This window comes from Rattus norvegicus, chromosome 6, assembly GCF_021556685.1.
Source record: "Rattus norvegicus strain SHRSP/BbbUtx chromosome 6, alternate assembly SHRSP_T2T, whole genome shotgun sequence".
In the NCBI taxonomy this organism is placed as follows: Eukaryota; Metazoa; Chordata; class Mammalia; order Rodentia; family Muridae; genus Rattus; species Rattus norvegicus.
The window spans coordinates 37,773,660-37,793,407 of NC_141539.1; the positions used below are offsets into that span (position 1 = coordinate 37,773,660).

Here is a 19,748-nt window from a genome sequence, read left to right on the forward strand (position 1 = left end):
GACCTTTTTTCTATGGTATTGGGGGATAAAGTCCAGGGCCTTAAGTGTGCTGGGCCAGCACTCTACCACTGAGAAGCTTCCTGAGACTGCAAATGACATTTAAAGCATCCCCATGGATCCACACCTGAGCTTTACTAGCGAATTATAACTTGCCCGTTAAAACAGTGGAAAGCTTTGTTGAAGCATATTTGACTACATTTACAGTTTATGTAACTCTTGTCTGTGGAATAATATGTTGCAGAAGTACTTGCTGACCGCTTGCTTTGTTGTAGGAGGCCTGACAAATGGTAGTGGTCGGTACATCTCTGCAGCACCTGGAGCGGAAGCAAAGTACCGGAGCGCTTCCAGCACTTCCAGCCTGTTCAGCTCCAGCAGCCAGCTCTTTCCTCCCTCTCGGCTCCGCTATAACAGATCTGATATCATGCCCTCTGGCCGCAGCAGGCTATTGGAAGATTTCAGGAACAACCGCTTCCCCAACCTCCAGCTTAGAGACTTGATGGGACATATAGTCGAGTTTTCTCAAGACCAGCATGGCTCTAGGTAGGTGATGGTTTGCTACACTTCTGCTGTTTCTTTTGAACACTGCTACCTTTAAAAAGAAAGGAATCTAAATATTTCTCCTTGGGCTACGTGGTGAGTCAGTCAGTGTCTCTGTCTCTCATCTCTCTTGTCTCTCTGTCTCCAGGAAAGGATAAAAGAAAAAGTTTTAATTTTGCTTACTGAAATGGCACACATGCCTGAGGCTACGCTAAACTACATAGTGAATTTTAGGCATAAGATCATTTTTCACACATGCACAAAAGATGGGGAATGCAGATGATTTTAGAAAGGTTGTTTTTAGCTTTTGTCTTGGAATTTAAATTTTTTTTCCCATATAGATTCATACAGCAGAAGCTAGAGAGAGCTACTCCAGCTGAGCGACAGATGGTATTTAATGAAATTGTACAGGCTGCCTATCAATTAATGACAGATGTTTTTGGAAACTATGTTATACAGAAGTTTTTTGAGGTAAGTACATTTATATATTGAGTTTTTCTAGCAAATAGCTTTAAAGTTGGGCAACAGTCATTTCCAGGAACCAATGTACTATTTGATGAGCTTTGTAACTGCAAAGTACTGTCATGTTCATTTCTTACCAATATTATCTTTCAGTTTGGAAGTTTGGATCAGAAATTAGCCCTGGCTAATCGTATTCGTGGTCATGTTCTACCATTAGCCTTGCAGATGTATGGCTGCCGTGTTATTCAAAAAGCATTAGAATCTATTTCTTCTGATCAGCAGGTAATTGTAAGTTGAGATAAAAATTCTGTAATATTTAATTTAAAACTAAATTTCTTTTTACCTTAAAATCTTGAGGAAAAATGTCCTAAATATTTTTACCAAGAGACTTAAGATATTTTCATAAAATCTATCTAAAACAGCTCATTGTTATTTAAAATTTCTAAAGCAGAACTTTGATTCATTGCTGCCTCTCCGTGGAGTGCCCACATTTGGCAGATAAAATGCCATATGATGTGTCCTTGCTTTCGCTGTCTTTTATCTGCAGTTGCAGCATGTACTTCACTGCTCTAGTGTTTATTTGGGGGCCCTAAAATATTTCTATTTTAAGAATTTTAAATAGCATTATTGTATTCCATTCGCATATCATACGTATGTGTGTGTATACTAAAATGTCTAACCAGTGAAGAAACTTAATATTCCTTTTAACAAGATTGACTTCTTTGGTGCTACAAAGAGAGCACATGCTGGTGTAACAGGACCCAACTTCAGTTCAGACCCAAGCACACGTGGCATAATCTCACACAGAAACACACATACATTTTTTTTGGAAAACAGATACACTGATTTGAAAGAAAAAAGTTGTGCATGTGTTGAACGGTGGTCTGATTTTTTATTTTTTTTATTTTTTTAGTAATGGACTAATGTAATTTCTGTCACATTCATTAGACTTTCTTTTAAGTAATAAATTTAATGTTTAAAATTATTTGAAATCGACAACAGTATTGACAGTAAGGTAAAAGAATAAATGTTAATTTACCAGATTTTTAAGATATGCTATGTGGCACACTAATTGTTTAGTTGATTCTTGTGTGGTTTAAGCCAGCTTTCAATGTGAAGTTATTGTATGTGTTCATATAGTACATGAGAATATAATAGAACAAAATAGCTTATCGTAAGCTTACAGTAATAATTTAGAAAGCCATTTTTTGTTTGTTTGTTTTTTGTTTTTTTTGTTTTTTTGGAGCTGGGGACCGAACCCAGGGCCTTGCGCTTCCTAGGCAAGCGCTCTACCACTGAGCTAAATCCCCAACCCCCTAGAAAGCCATTTTTGACTGTTAAGTATAAAAGTAAATTCTACAGTTTAAAAACAAAGGGACGAGGATGTCTTATCGCTGTGATAAAACACCATGACCAAAAACAACTGAGGAGGAAGGAAGGGTTTACTTCTCCACCCACTCACCTGTTGGAAGTCAGGTCGGCTGATACCAAGGTGGTGGAAAGGTGCTGCTCACCCTGTTGCTCTCCATGACCCGTTCAGACTGGTTCCTTACAGTATCCAGCAGGACCACCAGACCAGGGGCGAGACCTCCTGCAGTGATTTGGGCCCTTCCACAGGAATCACTAACTAGGAAAGTGCACCACAGGCTTTCTCACAGGTCAATCAATCTGATGGGAACACTTTGTCAGTTGAGGTTCCCTCTTCTAAAATTCTGTAGTTTATGTCACGTTGACATAAAACTAGCCAGTGAAGAAGTGGGTAAACGGATAGGTAGGGGTGTGGTGTGTGAGTGTATGCTTTAATCACAAAATTAAAAAATCTGTAGGAAAACTCCATTGTTCCTGCAAAAGAAATTTTTAGTTTTAGATTCACTGAAATATGTCACAGTGGAGAAAACCAACAGATTTGATTACTCAAAGCTTTAAGAATGTCTCTGCCATAGGTATCAAAAGTATTTATTATAAATTATTTCTAGGCTATTTTTTTATTTAGTTTATTAAGTTAATTTTATTTTGTAATTTAATCTGTCTTAATTTCGGCATAAATCCATGTTGTAGGTTGACTTAGCAAGATTCCTCCATAATTGTGTTAGAGTATACTTGAGGCCTTTAAAATACCATTAGATTCTGTATATGTGCCCTATTCCTTCAAAGTAATAATATTCTGTTCTAGTAAGATAGTAAAGAAAAAAAATGCCCTTCGGTAATTAAAATTGATAATAAGTGAAATGCAGATAACTTAGTATTGCATTGTTCACTCTGTTCTAATCAGTTTGTTAAACTCAGGCAGGCATTAATAATGATTTCCTTAGGAATAAAGGATAAAAATGCTAAAGTTCACAAAAAATAGAACTTTAGAAATACATATTAGAGATCTAAAAAGATAGTTGCAGAACATGTACACAGTGAAAATTGTCATGTAAATTGACATAAACATCACTGGTTTATGTTTATGTCAGCATTACTATCCAGTGATGTGCTTTAATACTTTTTATCTTGAATGGTTTCTAAATTTTTATATGCTAAAACAAAAACAGGAAATAGTTTTGAGCATACTTTGTTCTGCATCAGTATTTTTAACTTTGTTTCATATTTTTAATTTTATTGGATTTTTTTGGTGAACTAATTATTTAGATGTCTTTTGCAGAGTGAAATGGTCAAGGAACTTGATGGTCATGTACTTAAATGTGTGAAAGATCAGAATGGAAACCATGTTGTACAGAAGTGTATTGAATGTGTTCAACCGCAGTCACTGCAGTTCATCATCGATGCTTTCAAAGGACAAGTAAGATGGATTTTTGGCATTAATTTTCTTAGCAGAGCATTTTATAATTGAATATCTGCATTCTTTTAAGCACAAGCTTATACCTGGCACTTTATTAAAAACAGAAAATAGTAAATGTAAGTCATGTGCAGTTGAACACACCTGTAACCTCCAGCACCCAGGATGGAGGCAAGGGCACTGCCACCCCCGCTCGGTGTCCTGTCTGAGAGCCAGAACATGTGAGGCCTGTTACACTGAATGCCATCAGAATGTGGCCTCCTTAGTAAAGCCAATAGCTGAACGTAGTTACAAACTTGTTTCCATAATCCCAAGGAGGAAGCAAGACATAAAATGATGTTTACAAAGGCAGAAAACTACCAATCAGTACCAAAACCACAAGGATTAATAGCCCTGGTCACTGCTGAAATCCATTCATTTGCTCCCAAATCCATTCATTCACCTTCATCGACTCCTGGTCTTAAGGCGAGGTCCTCTTTATTGTGTTGCTTGGGCTGTCGTCCTGAGGATTGGACCCCTAACCTTACACAAGCCAGGCAGCTGAACTCCATCCTGCTCATTAGATTCCTTTGTGATTGAGATTATCTCTAGGCCATCTGGGTGGCTCAGCAAGTAAAAGAGAAATGCCATCAAGCCTGATGACCTGAGTGATTTCCCAGGTTCCACATGGTAAAAGGAAAGACTCCCCCAAGTTGGCCCCTGACTTGTATCATAGATGCTTCGAGACATTGTAATAATGGATCCACCACTTGACCAGTTTAAACTGGGTTATTGTGTTGTCATTTATCTGTCTCATACAATCTTTCAAAAATAACAGAAAATGTACATTTTCAATCCTTTATTTCAAGGTATTTGTGCTTTCAACCCATCCTTACGGCTGCAGAGTCATTCAGCGGATCTTAGAGCACTGTACTGCAGAGCAGACTTTACCCATCTTAGAAGAGCTTCACCAACACACAGAGCAGTTGGTACAGGTATAAGTCCCCTAATAATTGATCTGTGTAGTTGGAATTTTTTTTTTAGAAATCTAATTTGTTGTTGGTGAAGAAAAATTATTGTATTCTCTTGATTCTTCTAGAATTTTAGATGGGTGATTTACATTTTTTTCTTAAGTCATTATTCTTAAGGATGGAAAGTAATTTTTTTAAATGTCTGTCGTAGGATCAGTATGGCAATTATGTTATTCAGCATGTACTGGAACATGGTCGGCCTGAAGACAAGAGCAAAATTGTTTCTGAAATCAGAGGAAAGGTCTTAGCCCTGAGTCAACACAAATTTGCCAGGTATTGCAGTGGTTAGTTCTTCCAGTCCTTCTCTGTATTGTTCTAACAGGCCTAGAATTAGTTCATGGATGTCAAGTTGTGGGCTGTCCTACCATACCAATTTCTGTTTTAAAAGTGATTACAAAATGAGATTTTGTGTTTTGCTTTCTAGTACTTGGAATAAATTGAAAAGTAAAAAAATATTTGGCTGTAAAGAAAAAAAACTAACAGTTTCTGCTTTTAATTTTTAGCAATGTAGTAGAAAAGTGTGTTACTCATGCCTCACGTGCTGAGAGAGCTTTACTGATTGATGAGGTCTGCTGTCAGAATGATGGTCCTCACAGTGCCTTATACACCATGATGAAGGATCAATATGCCAACTATGTGGTTCAGAAGATGATTGATATGGCTGAGCCTGCTCAGAGAAAGATAATCATGCACAAGGTAACACCAGGATCAGGAACTCTATCTGCTGCCTCACTTTTGATTGCGCATGGACTTTCATAGGATTATTTCTCCATAGTAGAAAACAGTTAAAGCACATGGGTAGCTTAGTCCACTGAGTAAAATGATATTTCTGTAGGATTTCCTAGACATTGCCCAGTTATACTCAGGAATCTTACATCCTTGTGTGTCTGGATAAGAAGAGTGCCTGTTTACCAATCTTGTCTATAATGGTTACTGTATTCACTGTGGGTCTAGCTGAAAAGGAGCGAGCAGTATAGTTTGAAGAGCATAGCAGTTCCCTAGTGCACTACTTGTCACCAAGCCTGAAGATCTTAGTTCAATCTCCAGGACCCACACAGTAGGAATCAAGTTGTCCTCTGACCTCCACATATTGTAACTGTATATGTACATACACACACACACACACACACACACACACACACACACAGAGAGAGAGAGAGAGAGAGAGAGAGAGAGAGAGAGAGAGAGAGAGACAGACTATTAAAAACCAGAAACTATAATAACTTGAGGTTTTTTTTACAAGATTATTTACTTTTCAGATTCGACCTCACATCACTACTCTTCGCAAATACACATATGGGAAGCATATACTGGCCAAGTTGGAAAAATACTATTTGAAAAACAGCCCAGATCTAGGGCCTATTGGAGGACCACCAAATGGAATGCTGTAAGGAAAAACGAGAAGATGATTTAACCATGTTCAAAGAATGGGTTTTCTTTGTGAATTATCAAAACACAATTCAACTATGAATCTTTGATTTTTTTTTTAAAGCAAAACTATTTATTGACTTTCTTCATCCATTTGTAAATTTTTAAGGTTCTTGTGTATATTTAGGGGGTGGGGGTGGTGAATTATAAATTATATTCAACCCTGAGTGGAGACCTATCAGATTGGATTTCTGGTGAAGCACAGAATGCCTGTATATGATGTAACTGTGTCCCCCCCACAAAAAAAAAAAAGGAAAAAAAGTTGTCGCATATTTTGTAAATTTATACCTTGTAAAGTCACAAAAAATAGTTTTTAAAGGGAAAAGTACAATATTTTAATAAACTGGCTTGCAGTCTGGTAGGTCTACAACCCCATAGCACAACAGGTTTATAGAGATGTATATAGAATTATAGTTCTTATTTTTTTCCTTTGTGTGAAGCCTTTTATAACAGAATAACAATCAACTGCATAAATATTATTAATATTTTAAAAAGAAAGTTAAGTTGTATTTTGGTAATTCACAAACTATCATGCAAAGAAAAACTCAGAAAGACAGAAAAGAATAAAATGATTTGAGATAACATTATTTACAGTGGATGTGGTTTTAATAAAATTACTGCCCTATAATGTCTCTGACAATGTACAGAATTGTATATACTTATAATTGTAATGAGTTAGAAACAAAATCATGGTGGCACTTCCATTCAGTTAAAACTGCACTGAATGAAAAGTTAAATTTCAAACTAACTTTTCAGTTTGGTTTGCAACAAGAATGGATGGAGATTTATATTTTGTTCTAATTATAGAATTACTAGACTGTTGAGGAAGTGATGGTTTATCCTGCGTTTTCATAGTAGATACATAAAGTAGGACCCGATAGAGGTGAGAGAGGCCACTGAGAAGTGAACTGATAGCTCAGCATTTACGCATGACTGCATATTCAGAGAGCTTTTTTTTCCCTTCCTATAAATAAACACATTGTGTGTGTAGGGGTAGATGTAAGTTTACAATTTGAAAGCAGATCTTGTTTCAGTGTTTGTTATGAAAGCCTTGCTAATTTCGTAGTGACTTTCCTTGGTTGTACAGGTGTACATTTGTAAACCTTCATGCTGTAAATGGAATCTGTTTTCTCTCTTTGGAAAACACTTGCATTTTAGTGTACATTTCCATCCCTGCCCTCTTTAACCTGGCAATATAGTGTTGTATAATGTAAATTTATTTCTCCAAATTGAGAGTGATTTTTAAAAATTTTTTATCTTTATATGGTTTCAGAAGTATGAACCAGCTTTCTTTTTATTATTGTGGGAAACATTTTGTTTTATAACATAGTTGTTGACTCTGTTAATAATGGACATGCTAGGATCTGGATCACTTTCAATTGAAGTCAGGGTATTGTGCATAGTGAGTAGAAAGTGTTGGACTGAGATTGATTACCACAGAGGCCAATGCTTTTCCATCTTTAAATGTGATGTGACTTTTTTCTTTGTACAGAAGAGTACTGTATTTTTGAATAGCCTACTCCCAAGTAAGAGCAGATCTGTATGATAACATTTTTCCTCTGGACATAAGACATTATAACAGTAACATGATGTACATTTACAACGCGGCCTTATGTACATTTCCCAACAATCTTTTTAAGGCAAAATTGTGACCATATGTGTATAATTAAAATCGTTTTTAATCCTTTGCCTATGAAAATATTTTGGAAAAAATTGCTTTGTATATTCAGTTTCTGAAAGATAAAGAAAGTGCTTTGTATTTTGTTGAAGTCAGTATTTTGTATAAACTTTATGTTGACCCACTTACGTACATTCAGTGCTGAAAACTGAAATGACCATGCAAGTTCTGGCAGGTGAATTGTAGAAGGGATTCTTACTTGAGGTCTGCAGAAGAAAAACTATGAGAGCACAATATTGAGTATGAAGATTCCATCCTTTTGTTACTCAGATCATGAACCTTAAAATTTGGCATGGAGTTTGGGGTGCCAGGAGTCTTTCACATTGATATTGAGTTACTGTAGCTTTCTAACCCAACATTCCTTGGTGAGGCCATTAAGTCTGGCCACGTGTCACCATTCTCGGTCACACTGGTTCATCAGCATGTCCCTGTCACAGTAGCAGTATTCTCTCTCATGTAGAATGACTCTCTTTCCCCTTTTTATTACTTTGTTTTGCCAGCTTCAGAGTGTCTTGGCCCTGGGTTGAATTTAACTTCCCTTCATCAGCCCATGGTTTCGGGTTAAAGCTGTCAGTGTTAGAGATTGGTTACAGCTCTTCTTGCAGAAATGCAGCCCATTCTGGTGTGTCCTCACCTTTCCCTTTGGATGTCCCGACAGCTGTCACTCGGCTCAGAAGGTGGCAAGTCCTAGAGAAAGTTATTTGGAACTGAATCCTCCTCTAGCAGTCCTGATTCATACCTCCCAGTGCTGACAACCCAGTCCTCCTGATATTTTTAGGCATATTCTAGAAAAATACCTGTTCGTGTAGAAAATTTATGATCTGCCAATTTTGGTGCCCACCCCGATTCTACCTTCTAGTATGTTGGCATGGAACTTTAGAAAAATCGGACATTTCAGAATAAAGACATCTGATTGGGCAGAATCTGCTTAGGCTTTACTTTTGAGTGTCTCTTTTTGATATAGATTGTTTCTGGACCAGTTTGTCTAAGTCCTGGCTCTTATTGGCTCATATGAAATGTCATCTTCACTTTGTATATTATGTATAAATTAGAAAATGAAACGTGTGAATAACATTGTATGAAATAAACCTGGTCTTGTGTTTTTCTCTAGATAAAATATCCCTTTGTATCTCGGTCGAGATTGCCTGACTACGTCACTTAACTTCACACACACACACACACACACACACACACACACACACACACACACACACACACACACACGAGTGCGCGCATGGCTTGCTTTCTGCATAAACTTGAACTGTGTTCTAGGAAAATGCATATAGGGTTCAAATTCCAGACTTTGTAAATTTGGCTGTCAACAGCCTGCGTGCCCTGGTGAACTAAAGATTTGCTTATGGATTTTTTTGTATGTGAGTGTTCTGTCTACATAGATCTGCATGATAGAAGAGGACATCAGATCGCATTGTAGATTGTTGTGAGCCACCAAGTGGTTGCTGGGAGTTGAATTCAGGACCTTAATTGCTGAACCGTCTCTGCAGACCCAGGGTTTGATTCTTTTATGATTATTCTTTGTTTTGGTTTTTTGTAGGGGTTTTTGGTTGGTTGGTTTTTGGGTTTTTTGTTTTATTTTTATTTTTCAAGACAGAGTTTCACTGTGTAGCTCTGACTGTCTTGGAACTCTGTGTCAACTAGGTTGGCCTCAGAGAGATCTACCCACCTCTCGAGTGCTGGAATTAAAGGCATGCACCACTCTTAATGGAGACATGCTTTTTTTATTTTCATTCTTCCATAGCTGCTGGCTGGGAAGCAGTACCTGTTTGAGTCTTAAGTGAAGATCACCATAATGTTAAGTGGGAAGAGGAAACACCTTTACACTCCATTGCTTATCTCTTGAATTCAGTTGTTGAGTTTTATCTTGGCTTGATCAGAGCTATGAAAGCAGTTGTTGGGAAGGTGATAACTCTTGGAATTATGCTCAAGAAAGGGGCCTGAGTCATCTCTATGTCCTCAGGACACTATTGATTGTTTGCTTGAGCAGGGAGGGGTGAGGAGCTCAGAGGAAGGAACACTGTTCATTGTCTGCCCTTCCTCCCCAACTTGCCCAGGCCTGGGTTAAGGCTTCTGGAATGATTCAGGTGCTCAAGACAGAAGTCAGGAGGATGAGAGGCTGCAGTATTCAGGGTGTGGTGCAGAAAGAGGTAGAGGTCTGTCCTTTGTATTTAAGCTAAAAGCCCAATTACAAAGCAGGCCTTCGGGTACTTTCTGGGTCCAATATCTCATAGATTCCATACTTGGGTTTTAAGTTTAAAAGGTCAGCATGAGTTAGGGATAACAACTCATGGCACAACTCTTGGCCCAACGTGGATCAGGCCTTTCTTTGGTCGTCTCCAGCACCATAGGAACACATCTGAGAAGGAGGGAGGCTTCCTAGTTAGAGTTAAGATCAGGCAATTTTGCTGTTAAAGGACCAGCTGTAGGTGGAGAGACTCTTAAGAGTGCTTGATGCTCTGACAGAGATCAGTTCAGTTTCCAGTATCCACACTAGGTGGCTCATAACCTCCAGAAACTCTAATTCCAATGCCTCCTGGCCTCCAGCACACATGCCCACATGGTACACATATGTAAATTAGCTGTGCTAGCTCAGCCAATCGGTAAGTAGCTCAGCCAATGGTTAAGCATGTACCCACCTACCCATTGCTTCAAAATTGGGTTTACCTAAAGGAATCCACAGTAATTCAGGAAAACTGCTAATTGAGCAAGGAGAGTGAAATTAAGGAAAATTTGCCTACTGGCATAAACCACTCCTTCCTAGTATATCTGAACTTAATGGGTACAAACCAGAAGCCCAATAGGTGTGGGGTGTGTGTGTGTGTGTGTGTGTAAGAAATGCTAGTGAAATCTTGCTCACCTCTGCTGCACATTGACTACCTTGTTCCTTGGGGTACTGGACCACAATGCCCCAGAAGTCTTAACTGCAAACCTCAGGCTAGAATAGAAAGCCGGTGTTTTATTGCCATTGCTGTGATGACAATGACCAGGGCAATTAAGGACAGGTTCTTTTGGACTTAATGTTCCTAGTGGGATAAGAGTCTGTCACATCACAACTAGGAAGCATGGTGCCAAAAAGTTGAGAGCTCACACTCGGAACCCTCAGCAGGAAGCAGCAAAGTCTTTAAGCTCTCAAATGGCCATCCCTACTGACATACTCCTACTACAAGGACATACCCAAGTCTTCCCCAGACAGCCATGACCTGAGGACCAAGCATTCAAATGCTAGAAAGTGGGGGCTGGGGGTGCCATTTATCATTTAAACCACATTCTACTCCCTGACCCCCAATGGTTCTATGACTATATGAAGCAAAAATGTGTTTAGTTTGTCCAACTTAAAGTTTCCTTAGTCTCTTGGTTTTGATACTAAGTCTACATCATGATCAGTGGTGTCCCTGATTGAATATTGGGTCCCACCAATTTATGGTCACCTGGAGTGAATGAATGTATAGCAGGTCTTTATAGTGATGTCACTCTGTGCCCTAGATCCAGTGTAGTAATGCTCTTCTGGGCAGGGATTTGCCCAGGTGCTCCTTACTCTTTGGTTTTGTTGTAGATGAGAGGTTCTGTTCTTTCCGTCAGACACCAACTTCCAGAACCTCGAAGCCACTCTTACCGTCCTGGCTTGCGGTTTTGCCATCACATTTGACTCAATCATAAGCAGCCACTCCCACCTCCAGTCCTCCCCTCACTCAGTAGATGTGTTTCCCAAAGAAAAGGTTACTTCAAGGTGAAAAGCCACTTCCAGAGGATGATGACATCCCATCCCATTTCTTCCTCACCTGGCTGTCTCACCCTCAGGGTGACAGTATGACAGCACAGGACCAGCGCGCATGCTCCCATGTATGATGAATTTAAAGAGCCTTACCACAGGACCCAGCAATCCTGCTCTTTAGTTCCTCCACCACCACCCCTGGACAGACATCCCAAATACAAAAATGTATGACCCTATCAAAAGGTGGCATGAAATGGTTATAGCAGCTGTAACAGACTACATCTAAACTCTCATCCAAAGGCCACATGTAACTGGGTCCCCTGGACAGTGAAAGTCTTGGAAGGAGAGGGAACCATGGGGGAAGAGGTTACTCCATTGGAAGTGTGCCCTCCCTCCAAAGGAATTGTGGGATCTTAGTGTCTTCCCTTCTTTTGTGTCCTCACTACGAGGAAGCAGTTGTGTTACCCAGTGTCACCAGGACAAGATACATCTCTGCTACTTGAAAGCAACAGGGCCATTCATGGCTGCAAACTCTTCATTTGAGCCCAATCACCTCTTTACCCTTATGAGGTGTTTATGTCAGTGATTTGTTGACAGGTAGCATGGTGACCGTATCCACAATTGCCACAAATTCAAAGCAGCCAAAATGTGGAATATTGTTCAGTAATTATCTTTGTTCTCTGTTGCTGAGGTAAACTATGACCAAAAAGCAACTTAGGGAGGAAAGGGTTTGGCTTACATATCCTGAACACAGTCCTCAGAGCAAAAGCAGGAACCATGAAGGAACATCCTAATTTGCTTTTCATGGTTTGCTTAGCTTGCTGTTTAAATGCAGCTGAAACCGGAGATCGACTGACTGGGGTTAGACCCTCTCATGGTGAGCTGTGCCTTCCCACATCAATCAGTACTTGTAAAAAAAAAGTTGCCTCACAGACTTGATTTGCTTGAAGGCATTGTCTCATTTAAGTTTCCCTTTCCAGAGATGACCTTAGCTTGTGTCAAGTTGAGAAAAAAACCATCCCCATACCCCCAACAAAAACTAACAAGCACAACTACTGGGAATGATCCTAGAACTTGTGACTCAGCATGAATCCATCCATATCTCTTCACAACGAAAGCGGATGTACCACATCAGTCAAGGCAAGGGTCAAACAGGAGAAACTGCCTGGTGGGTGTCTTAAGCTCGCAGTCCTGATTACTCAGGAGGCTGAGGCAGGAGGATCAGTTGAGTCCAGGAATTCAACTTAAGGCTAGGTAAAGGAAGGAAGGGATGGGAGGGGGAGGCAGGGGGAGGCAAGGAATACAAAGAGGGAGAGAGAAAAGTAGAGGAAAACATGGGGAGGAAGAAAAAAAGGGAAGAAGAGGAACAGGGAGGTTCTGGACACCCCTCCTCAGGCCCCTGACAGGCTTTTTCCGGGTATGAGTTTCTGGTCCCTCCCCAAGATTCCCGGCCGGGAGTGTAAGTAGTGAATATTCTGGTCTTTGAAGCCCATGTGAGGCAATATTCACTCTAGCTTGGCGTTTAAGACCCTTCACTAGCTGTAGCCAGTGTTCCATCAACCAACTCCACTTGCCCAGTCCCCTCACTCGCCCTGAATATTTGGGAAACAATGGTTCAGGCCTTTTTAGGACTTCAGTAATCCAAGCCCGCCTCCTGCTGGTGTCTTTTTCTACCTGCGCCTCTGCTTGACGGTTGTTCTAAACAGTCCGCCTTCTACTGGGAACCCTCCCCTCACCTCTCCACCCGCCCAGCATAGGGTCCCTCCCATGTGCCTGAATCATGCATCGTTGGGCCTGGTGCACTCCTCTACCAGCAAAGACCCGGTTATTCTTCAGCAGCGCTCTGCACGAGTCACTGTGCGCCTCCAGGACCCAGCTCAGAATAGGGCTTGGTACAATTTTAAAAACCGTGGCAAGGATCGTGCAAACAGAACCTTTATCCAAATCAACTGGACAGGTCAGACCCTCTCCCACTGACTGCTTTGTTCCTAAGCTTTAGCGATGTGTCCACCTGAAAAATCCCAGCAGCGCTCATTCTAATAGCGAAGTCTTTATTTTAGAAACGAAACAAAAAACTACCTAGCAGAACCCGGAAGGTTATATAAGTTAAGGCAGAGCCACGCTGCGAATTGCTAGCGGCGAAATTGGAATCGAGACTCAGCCCCCCACCCCCTTAGTATTTCAAGCCGGGTTTTCCCTGTGTAGCCCTGGCTGTCCTGGAACTCACTGTGTAGACCAGGCTGTCCTCAAAGTGGGAGATCCACCTGCCTCTGTCACCACCTCCCATCGAGTCTGGACTTAATACAGAGCTAAGTCTAAGGAGGTATTAAAAAGCACCCAAACACAACCGTGTGTGTACGTGCCAATTGTGTATACAAATTGTCAGGGAAAGATAGGAATATCAGCTAAACTGGGGAGAGGGAGTACAGGAAGAGGTAGGAGGGCCTAATGTTTTATTTTTCTCTCTGCCTCTATGGGTGAAGTTTTGGAAGGGCGGGGTTTTAGACAGGGTTTCTCTGTGTAGCACTGGGTGTCCTGGAACACTGTAGAGACTGGGAGATCCGTCTGCTCTTTTTCCAAGTGCCGGGATTACAGATGTGTGCCGCTGCCACCTCATTTATTTGAATTCTTTATGAAATGAATATATCCAGGTATTACTCCTGATCCTCCTTCCTCCACCTTCCCAATACTAAGATCTACAGCTATGCACCTGAACGCCCAGATTGTCGGGTTAAAAATGGCCGGTGGGCCAAGCATGCTGGTGAGCCTGTAATCCCAGTTATTTGGAAGACTGATCACTGAAACCTGAGTTTGAGGACAGGCTTATAACATAATGAGCAACACGTGGACCTCGTCCCAAAATAAATCAATAAGCAAGCAAGCAAACAAATAGACAAGTGCAACCACAGAGACCTAAATTCAGATCCCCAGAACCCACAAACAAACAAACAAACAAACAAAAACCACAGCATGTGCCGCGGAGGCAGAGGCAGGGGATCACTGGGGTTTGCTGAAAAGACAATCTTGCTAAATTGGTGAGGTCCAAGTTCAGTGAGAGTCCAGGTATCTATTCTTTATTTTCGGAGCTGCGGATCGAACCCAGGGCCTTGCACTTGCTAAGCAAGCGCTCTACCATTGAGCCAGATCCCCAGAGACCAGGTCCCAAAACATAAGATGGATAGCAATAGAACAACAGACTTCTGACCGAGACACTAACACCACACACACACACACACACACACACACACACACCACACACCACACACACCACACACACCACACACACCACACACACACACACACACACACACACACACACACACACACACACACACACACACACACACAACTATATTTTTATTTTACACCTGTGACTATTTTAGCTGAGTGCATGTAAGTACATTGTGTGCGTGGTCAGTACCTGAAAAAGCCAGCAGAGGGAGCCAGAACTCCTGGAACTGGAGTTAGAGATGCCTGTGAGCCAACCTGTGGATACTGGGAACCAAATTCTAGTCCTCAGTAAGAGCAGCAAACGCTCTTAACTACTGAGCGCCTCTCTAGTGTTACTCTTTTTTTTTTTTAATGAGATAAAGCTACACCTATGCCCACTATACATCATTGCCGACAGAAAACTGTTAACTCAAGAACCTCCCTGAAAAATTTTAAAAGTAAACCGTTAGCAGAGCTTTGATATAGTTTCAATTTGTTATAAGCAGTAAATATTAATTTCATTAAAATAATAACAAAGCCTAGTTTTTGTTCATCTTTATTCTTTGAAACAGAAGTCTCAATATGTAGCCCAGACTGGCCTTAAACTGGTGACCCTTCTATCTCAGTGACCAGAGGGCTAGGGCAATAGTAGTGTTTTCTAAGGGAAGTTTGAATGACTGCTTGTAATGGCCAATAATCGGAGAGCCATGAATTGGGCTAGACTCTTCTCTTCCCACCTTCTCAACTCAGACAAAGTAAGATAGGAAAAATGGGGCTGGAGAGATGGCTCAGTGGTTAGGAGCACTGGCTGCTCTTCCAGAGGTCCTGAGTTCAATTCCCAATACCACATGGTGACTCACAACCATCTGTAAAGGGATCTGATGCCCTCTTCTGGTGTGTCTGAAGACAGCTACAGTGTACTTATAATAATAAGTAAATAAATCTTAAAAAAAAAAAAAGGATTAGGAAAACCGTAGTACCTTTAAAACTGTGGTGCCCTTATCCTGTTAGCCCAGCCTTCCTGTGACCCCGGCTCACCTGGCTTTCTCCGTCATAGGCTGGCATCCCATGGAACAGGCAGGCCCCTTGACAGCTTTCCCACTGGCTCACTCTTGTACTCTGCCTGGCACACCCTTCCTTCAGTCTGTACTCTGGGTCAACGGACCTGTCTACTCCCATTAGGCTCTGTGTCTTGACAGAATGTCAGTTTAGTGAGTTTGTCTCTGGAAGGAAGGTGAGGCCCCAAGGGCACAGACCATCGTCCTCTCCAGCACCTCACAGCCCCACCTGGCAGCTGAGGGAATCCATGTTTGTCCTTTTACTGTTATTGTTTGGTTTTTCAAGAACTCTAGACCAGGCTGACCTTAAACAAAGATCCTCCTGCCTCTGCCTCTACCTCTCCATTGCTAGGAATAACCATGGCTGGCTCCTTTTTGTCTTAAGCACACTGCCAGACTTCTTTTTTTTTAAAGATTTATTCATTTATTATATATAAGTACACTGTAGTTGTCTTCAGATACACCAGAAAAGGGTATCAGATCTCTTTACAGATGGTTGTCAACCACCATGTGGTTGCTGGGAATTGAACTCAGGACCTCTGGAAGAGTAGTCGGGTGCTCTTAAGCGCTGAGCCATCTCTCCAGCCCCCTGGCAGACTTCTAAAGGAGAATGAGAAGATAGATACTACTGAAGAAATCCCTGTGTGACATTAACTGTGCAGTGTGTGAGTCTCTGTGTGTGTGCACGGGTGCATGTACAAGCAAGCACCCATGTGCATACACACACACACACACACACACACACAGAGGGACACATGCACACATGCATACAAACCCTACACACGGTTAGCACACACATTCGTGCACACACACACACTGACACCCACACCCCTATACACTCACATTGCACATGGGGTGGTCAGTATACAAGAAAAGCAGAGATGTCAGGTCCCAGGAGAGGCTTCCAGGGCCTGGGTGGTCTCCACGGATCACCAACTGGCAGCACTGAGACCAGAGAAAAGCAAGCTTTGCCAGTCATGAAAGGTTTCTTCAGATCTCCACAGATGTGGGTTCTAAAATCACAGACTGATGTTACAAACTATAATAAAAGCAGTCACTGAAAATTCTAGAACACTTATTAAGAGCCAGACACTATTTTGTCTATACTACCTCATTTCATCCAGACCGCACTTACAAGATGTTCCCTGAAGTCCATGTTCTGGTAACCCCATGCCCCAAGGGGAGACGGTGGGAGGTGGGTCACTTGACGGGCAGGTCATGGGGGCTCTGACTGGGCTGTTGCCGTTACCTCAGAAGGATACCCTTATGAAGAACACGTTAGCCTTCCTATAGCCCTGGCTCTTGCTTCTCTTCTCTCCTTTTGTTTCTGCCAAGAGGGGGTGGAACAAGAAGACCCCAGCCCACAGAACAGTGATCCGAACAAACCCCTATTTAGTATAAATTTCCTAGCCCGTGATGTTCCGTTAGAGTAGCACAAGATCGACCAAGACAGGCCTCCTCCCAACTCTGTGAGGAGCGAACTGTTATCATATGGGAACAGGAAATGAGAGAGGGTCTGTGACTGGTCCAACACGGCAGAATCAGTTTAAATCCAGTTTGCTACCAGAGCCCCCACACTTCACTGCTGTTCTGGGGCCCTGGGACTCAGATCCCCAAGGGCTCGGGAGCTAGAAGGACACGTGCACCGTACATGGCTTCAGTTTACTGCTGCATACTGTGTGCTGGCTCTACTGGGAAAGTCTGAAATTGGGGTTCTTATAATCAATTTTCTCTCTCTCTCTCTCTCTCTCTCTCTCTCTCTCTCTCTCTCCCTCCCTCCCTCCCTCCCTCCCTCCCTCCCCGACTCTCTGTCCCCAAAGGAGGAATTACTTCTACTAGTCAAATGTTATCTTCAAAGCTATCATTTTGCAACCTTTGCCCACACGGTCTCATTAAAGGAATTTGCAGGGACTTTAAGGTGAAGGAACTCAGTTGCTGACCTGTTATATAAATTTGCATATGGATCTCAGAGCTGAAAGGGAGGCACTCCAGTGCGTGCAGTCCAGTCATATGCTGGACCAACAAAACTTCATGATTTATGCTCCTGCTGGCAAGCCCAGGAGTCCCTGTAGAGCTTCCATTGCTTCTTCATTTCTAGGGTCTGCTTTGTGTAAAGAAAAAGCTTAGTGTTCTCTAGGTGTTTTGCCAGAATACTTTAAGGAATTTGTGTGCCCAAAGTTACAGGGAAGGTAGACAGGTTGTCATCTCTCTCTCTCTCTCTCTCTCTCTCTCTCTCTCTCTCTCTCTCTCTCTCTCTCTCTCTCTCTCTCTCTCTCTCTCTCTCTCTCTCTCTCTCTCTCCCTCCCTCCCTCCTCCTTCCCTCCCTCCCTCCCTCCCTCCCTCCTAACTGGGACATCTCTAGTTTCCCTTGAGGCAGGGAGGCACATGTCTCCTGGAGCAGGATTGACCTCCCCAATTCATCTCAAGTCCCTAAGGTAGGTAGGACTTGGATTCCGTAATTCAGAGAGGCAAATCAAAGTGTTACTGTTTGCTCAGAGTTCCCTAGGCAAAGCGACCCTAAGAGGGTACGAAAGGGCATTGCATGCCTGCAGCGAATCCCCGTAGAGGCTCACCTTTTCACTTGACCCTCTCTTAGGATCATTTATATAGCCTGGACCACTCAGACACTGGGTTATTGATGATTGTTCTGTGCGATAGCTCCTGGGGGCCAGGAGTGAGCCATGCCACCCCAGGAAGTGGCTCAGGGTGACTCTTCTTGGCACGCCTGGGAGGGTGTAGCTGGTGCCGGCACACCCACCTTCACGAGAGCTTCCGGTCCAAGCCTCCGACAAAGGCGGCTTCTTGAGACAGCCTAGACTGAGTCACCGGCCTTGGGTGGGGTCCACTACCTCAGTACCCAGCAATCCTTTCCCATACTGCTTCGAAGTATACTGTAGCTGGGTTTCCAGCCGTGCATGCGTGCACCTCGTCCATCTCGCCTTACAGCCCCACCTCCTCAGGTCCCCACCCAGCTACACGCAGGGTAGCTCTGTTCCTCTGGTCTTCCCCACGTTCCAGGCTGCAGACTCCTTCTCTGCACCTGGTCCCTCGTGAAGTGGCCAGAGGATTTCTGGTCCTGTCTCTGTTGCTCTGAAGGGTCAGGAGTTCCTCCTGCCTGGACAAAGTCATCCTGAGGCACATAAATAAAACAAACATCAAACTATATTCAACTCCCTGGAGCCCGTGTGTGTTACCTTACAGGGCAGAACGGTGGAGCAAGGGGGATGGCATCCGGGTGTCTACAGTTGGGCATTAAGTTGTAATTAAGTTGTGCATTTGGAGACAGGGGATGACTATTCTGAACTATTTGAGTGAAGCTGAAAGGTGACCATATAGAATTAATTTATTTTGTAATGGTGAGATTGAACCCAGGGCTTTGTACAAGCAAGACAAGTGTCCTACCACTGAGTCCTACCTCAGGTTGATCGTGTATAGTCTCTCTCTCTGTCTCTGTCTCTGTCTCTGTCTCTGTCTGTCTGTCTGTCTGTCTCTCTCTCTCTTGGCTCATTCTTCCTTTCCTTTTTCCTTTCTTTCTTCTTGCCTCCTCCTCCTCTCCCCCTCCTCCTCCTCCTCCTCTCCCCCTCCCCCTCCCCCTCCTCCATTTTCCCCCCTCAGGGGTAGACTCTTACTCTGTAGCCCAGGCTGGTGTCTTGCACTCACAACAGTTCTTTCACCTCAGCTCTTACAGGCATGAGCCAGCATGTCCACTGTGACCACCTTTATTGTTTATTAGAGGGACTTATTTTATTTTTAATTATGTTTTTAATCAGCCTAAGGACGTGTGCATGTGCATGCTGGTCATAGTGGTAAAAGATGCTCTGGAACCGGGGTTTCGGGTACTTATGTCTCCTCTCCT

General features: G+C 42.4%; 1 protein-coding gene across 53 annotated transcripts in view; it reads left to right on the plus strand.

The window, feature by feature from the left end:
- Pum2 (pumilio RNA-binding family member 2) overlaps window positions 1–9,014 on the plus strand; it is an 80,218-nt gene extending 71,204 nt beyond the window's left edge. For 35 of the 53 annotated variants that reach the window (XR_015621735.1, XR_015621737.1, XM_087552554.1 and 32 more), the window contains 8 exons: window positions 273–540; window positions 879–1,008; window positions 1,153–1,281; window positions 3,647–3,784; window positions 4,630–4,755; window positions 4,943–5,064; window positions 5,295–5,487; window positions 6,051–9,014. Coding sequence is in view for 50 of the 53 variants with exons in the window: in XM_087552554.1 (XP_087408680.1) it covers window positions 273–540; window positions 879–1,008; window positions 1,153–1,281; window positions 3,647–3,784; window positions 4,630–4,755; window positions 4,943–5,064; window positions 5,295–5,487; window positions 6,051–6,182 (1,238 nt within the window). In the remaining 3 variants the exon portion in view is untranslated. Of the gene's footprint in view, window positions 1–272; window positions 541–878; window positions 1,009–1,152; window positions 1,288–3,646; window positions 3,785–4,629; window positions 4,756–4,942; window positions 5,065–5,294; window positions 5,488–6,050 lie in introns of all 53 variants that reach the window. The other 18 variants (XM_087552544.1, XM_087552551.1, XM_087552559.1 and 15 more) reach the window with 2 other exon arrangements.
- The last annotated feature ends 10,734 nt before the right edge of the window (window positions 9,015–19,748 follow it).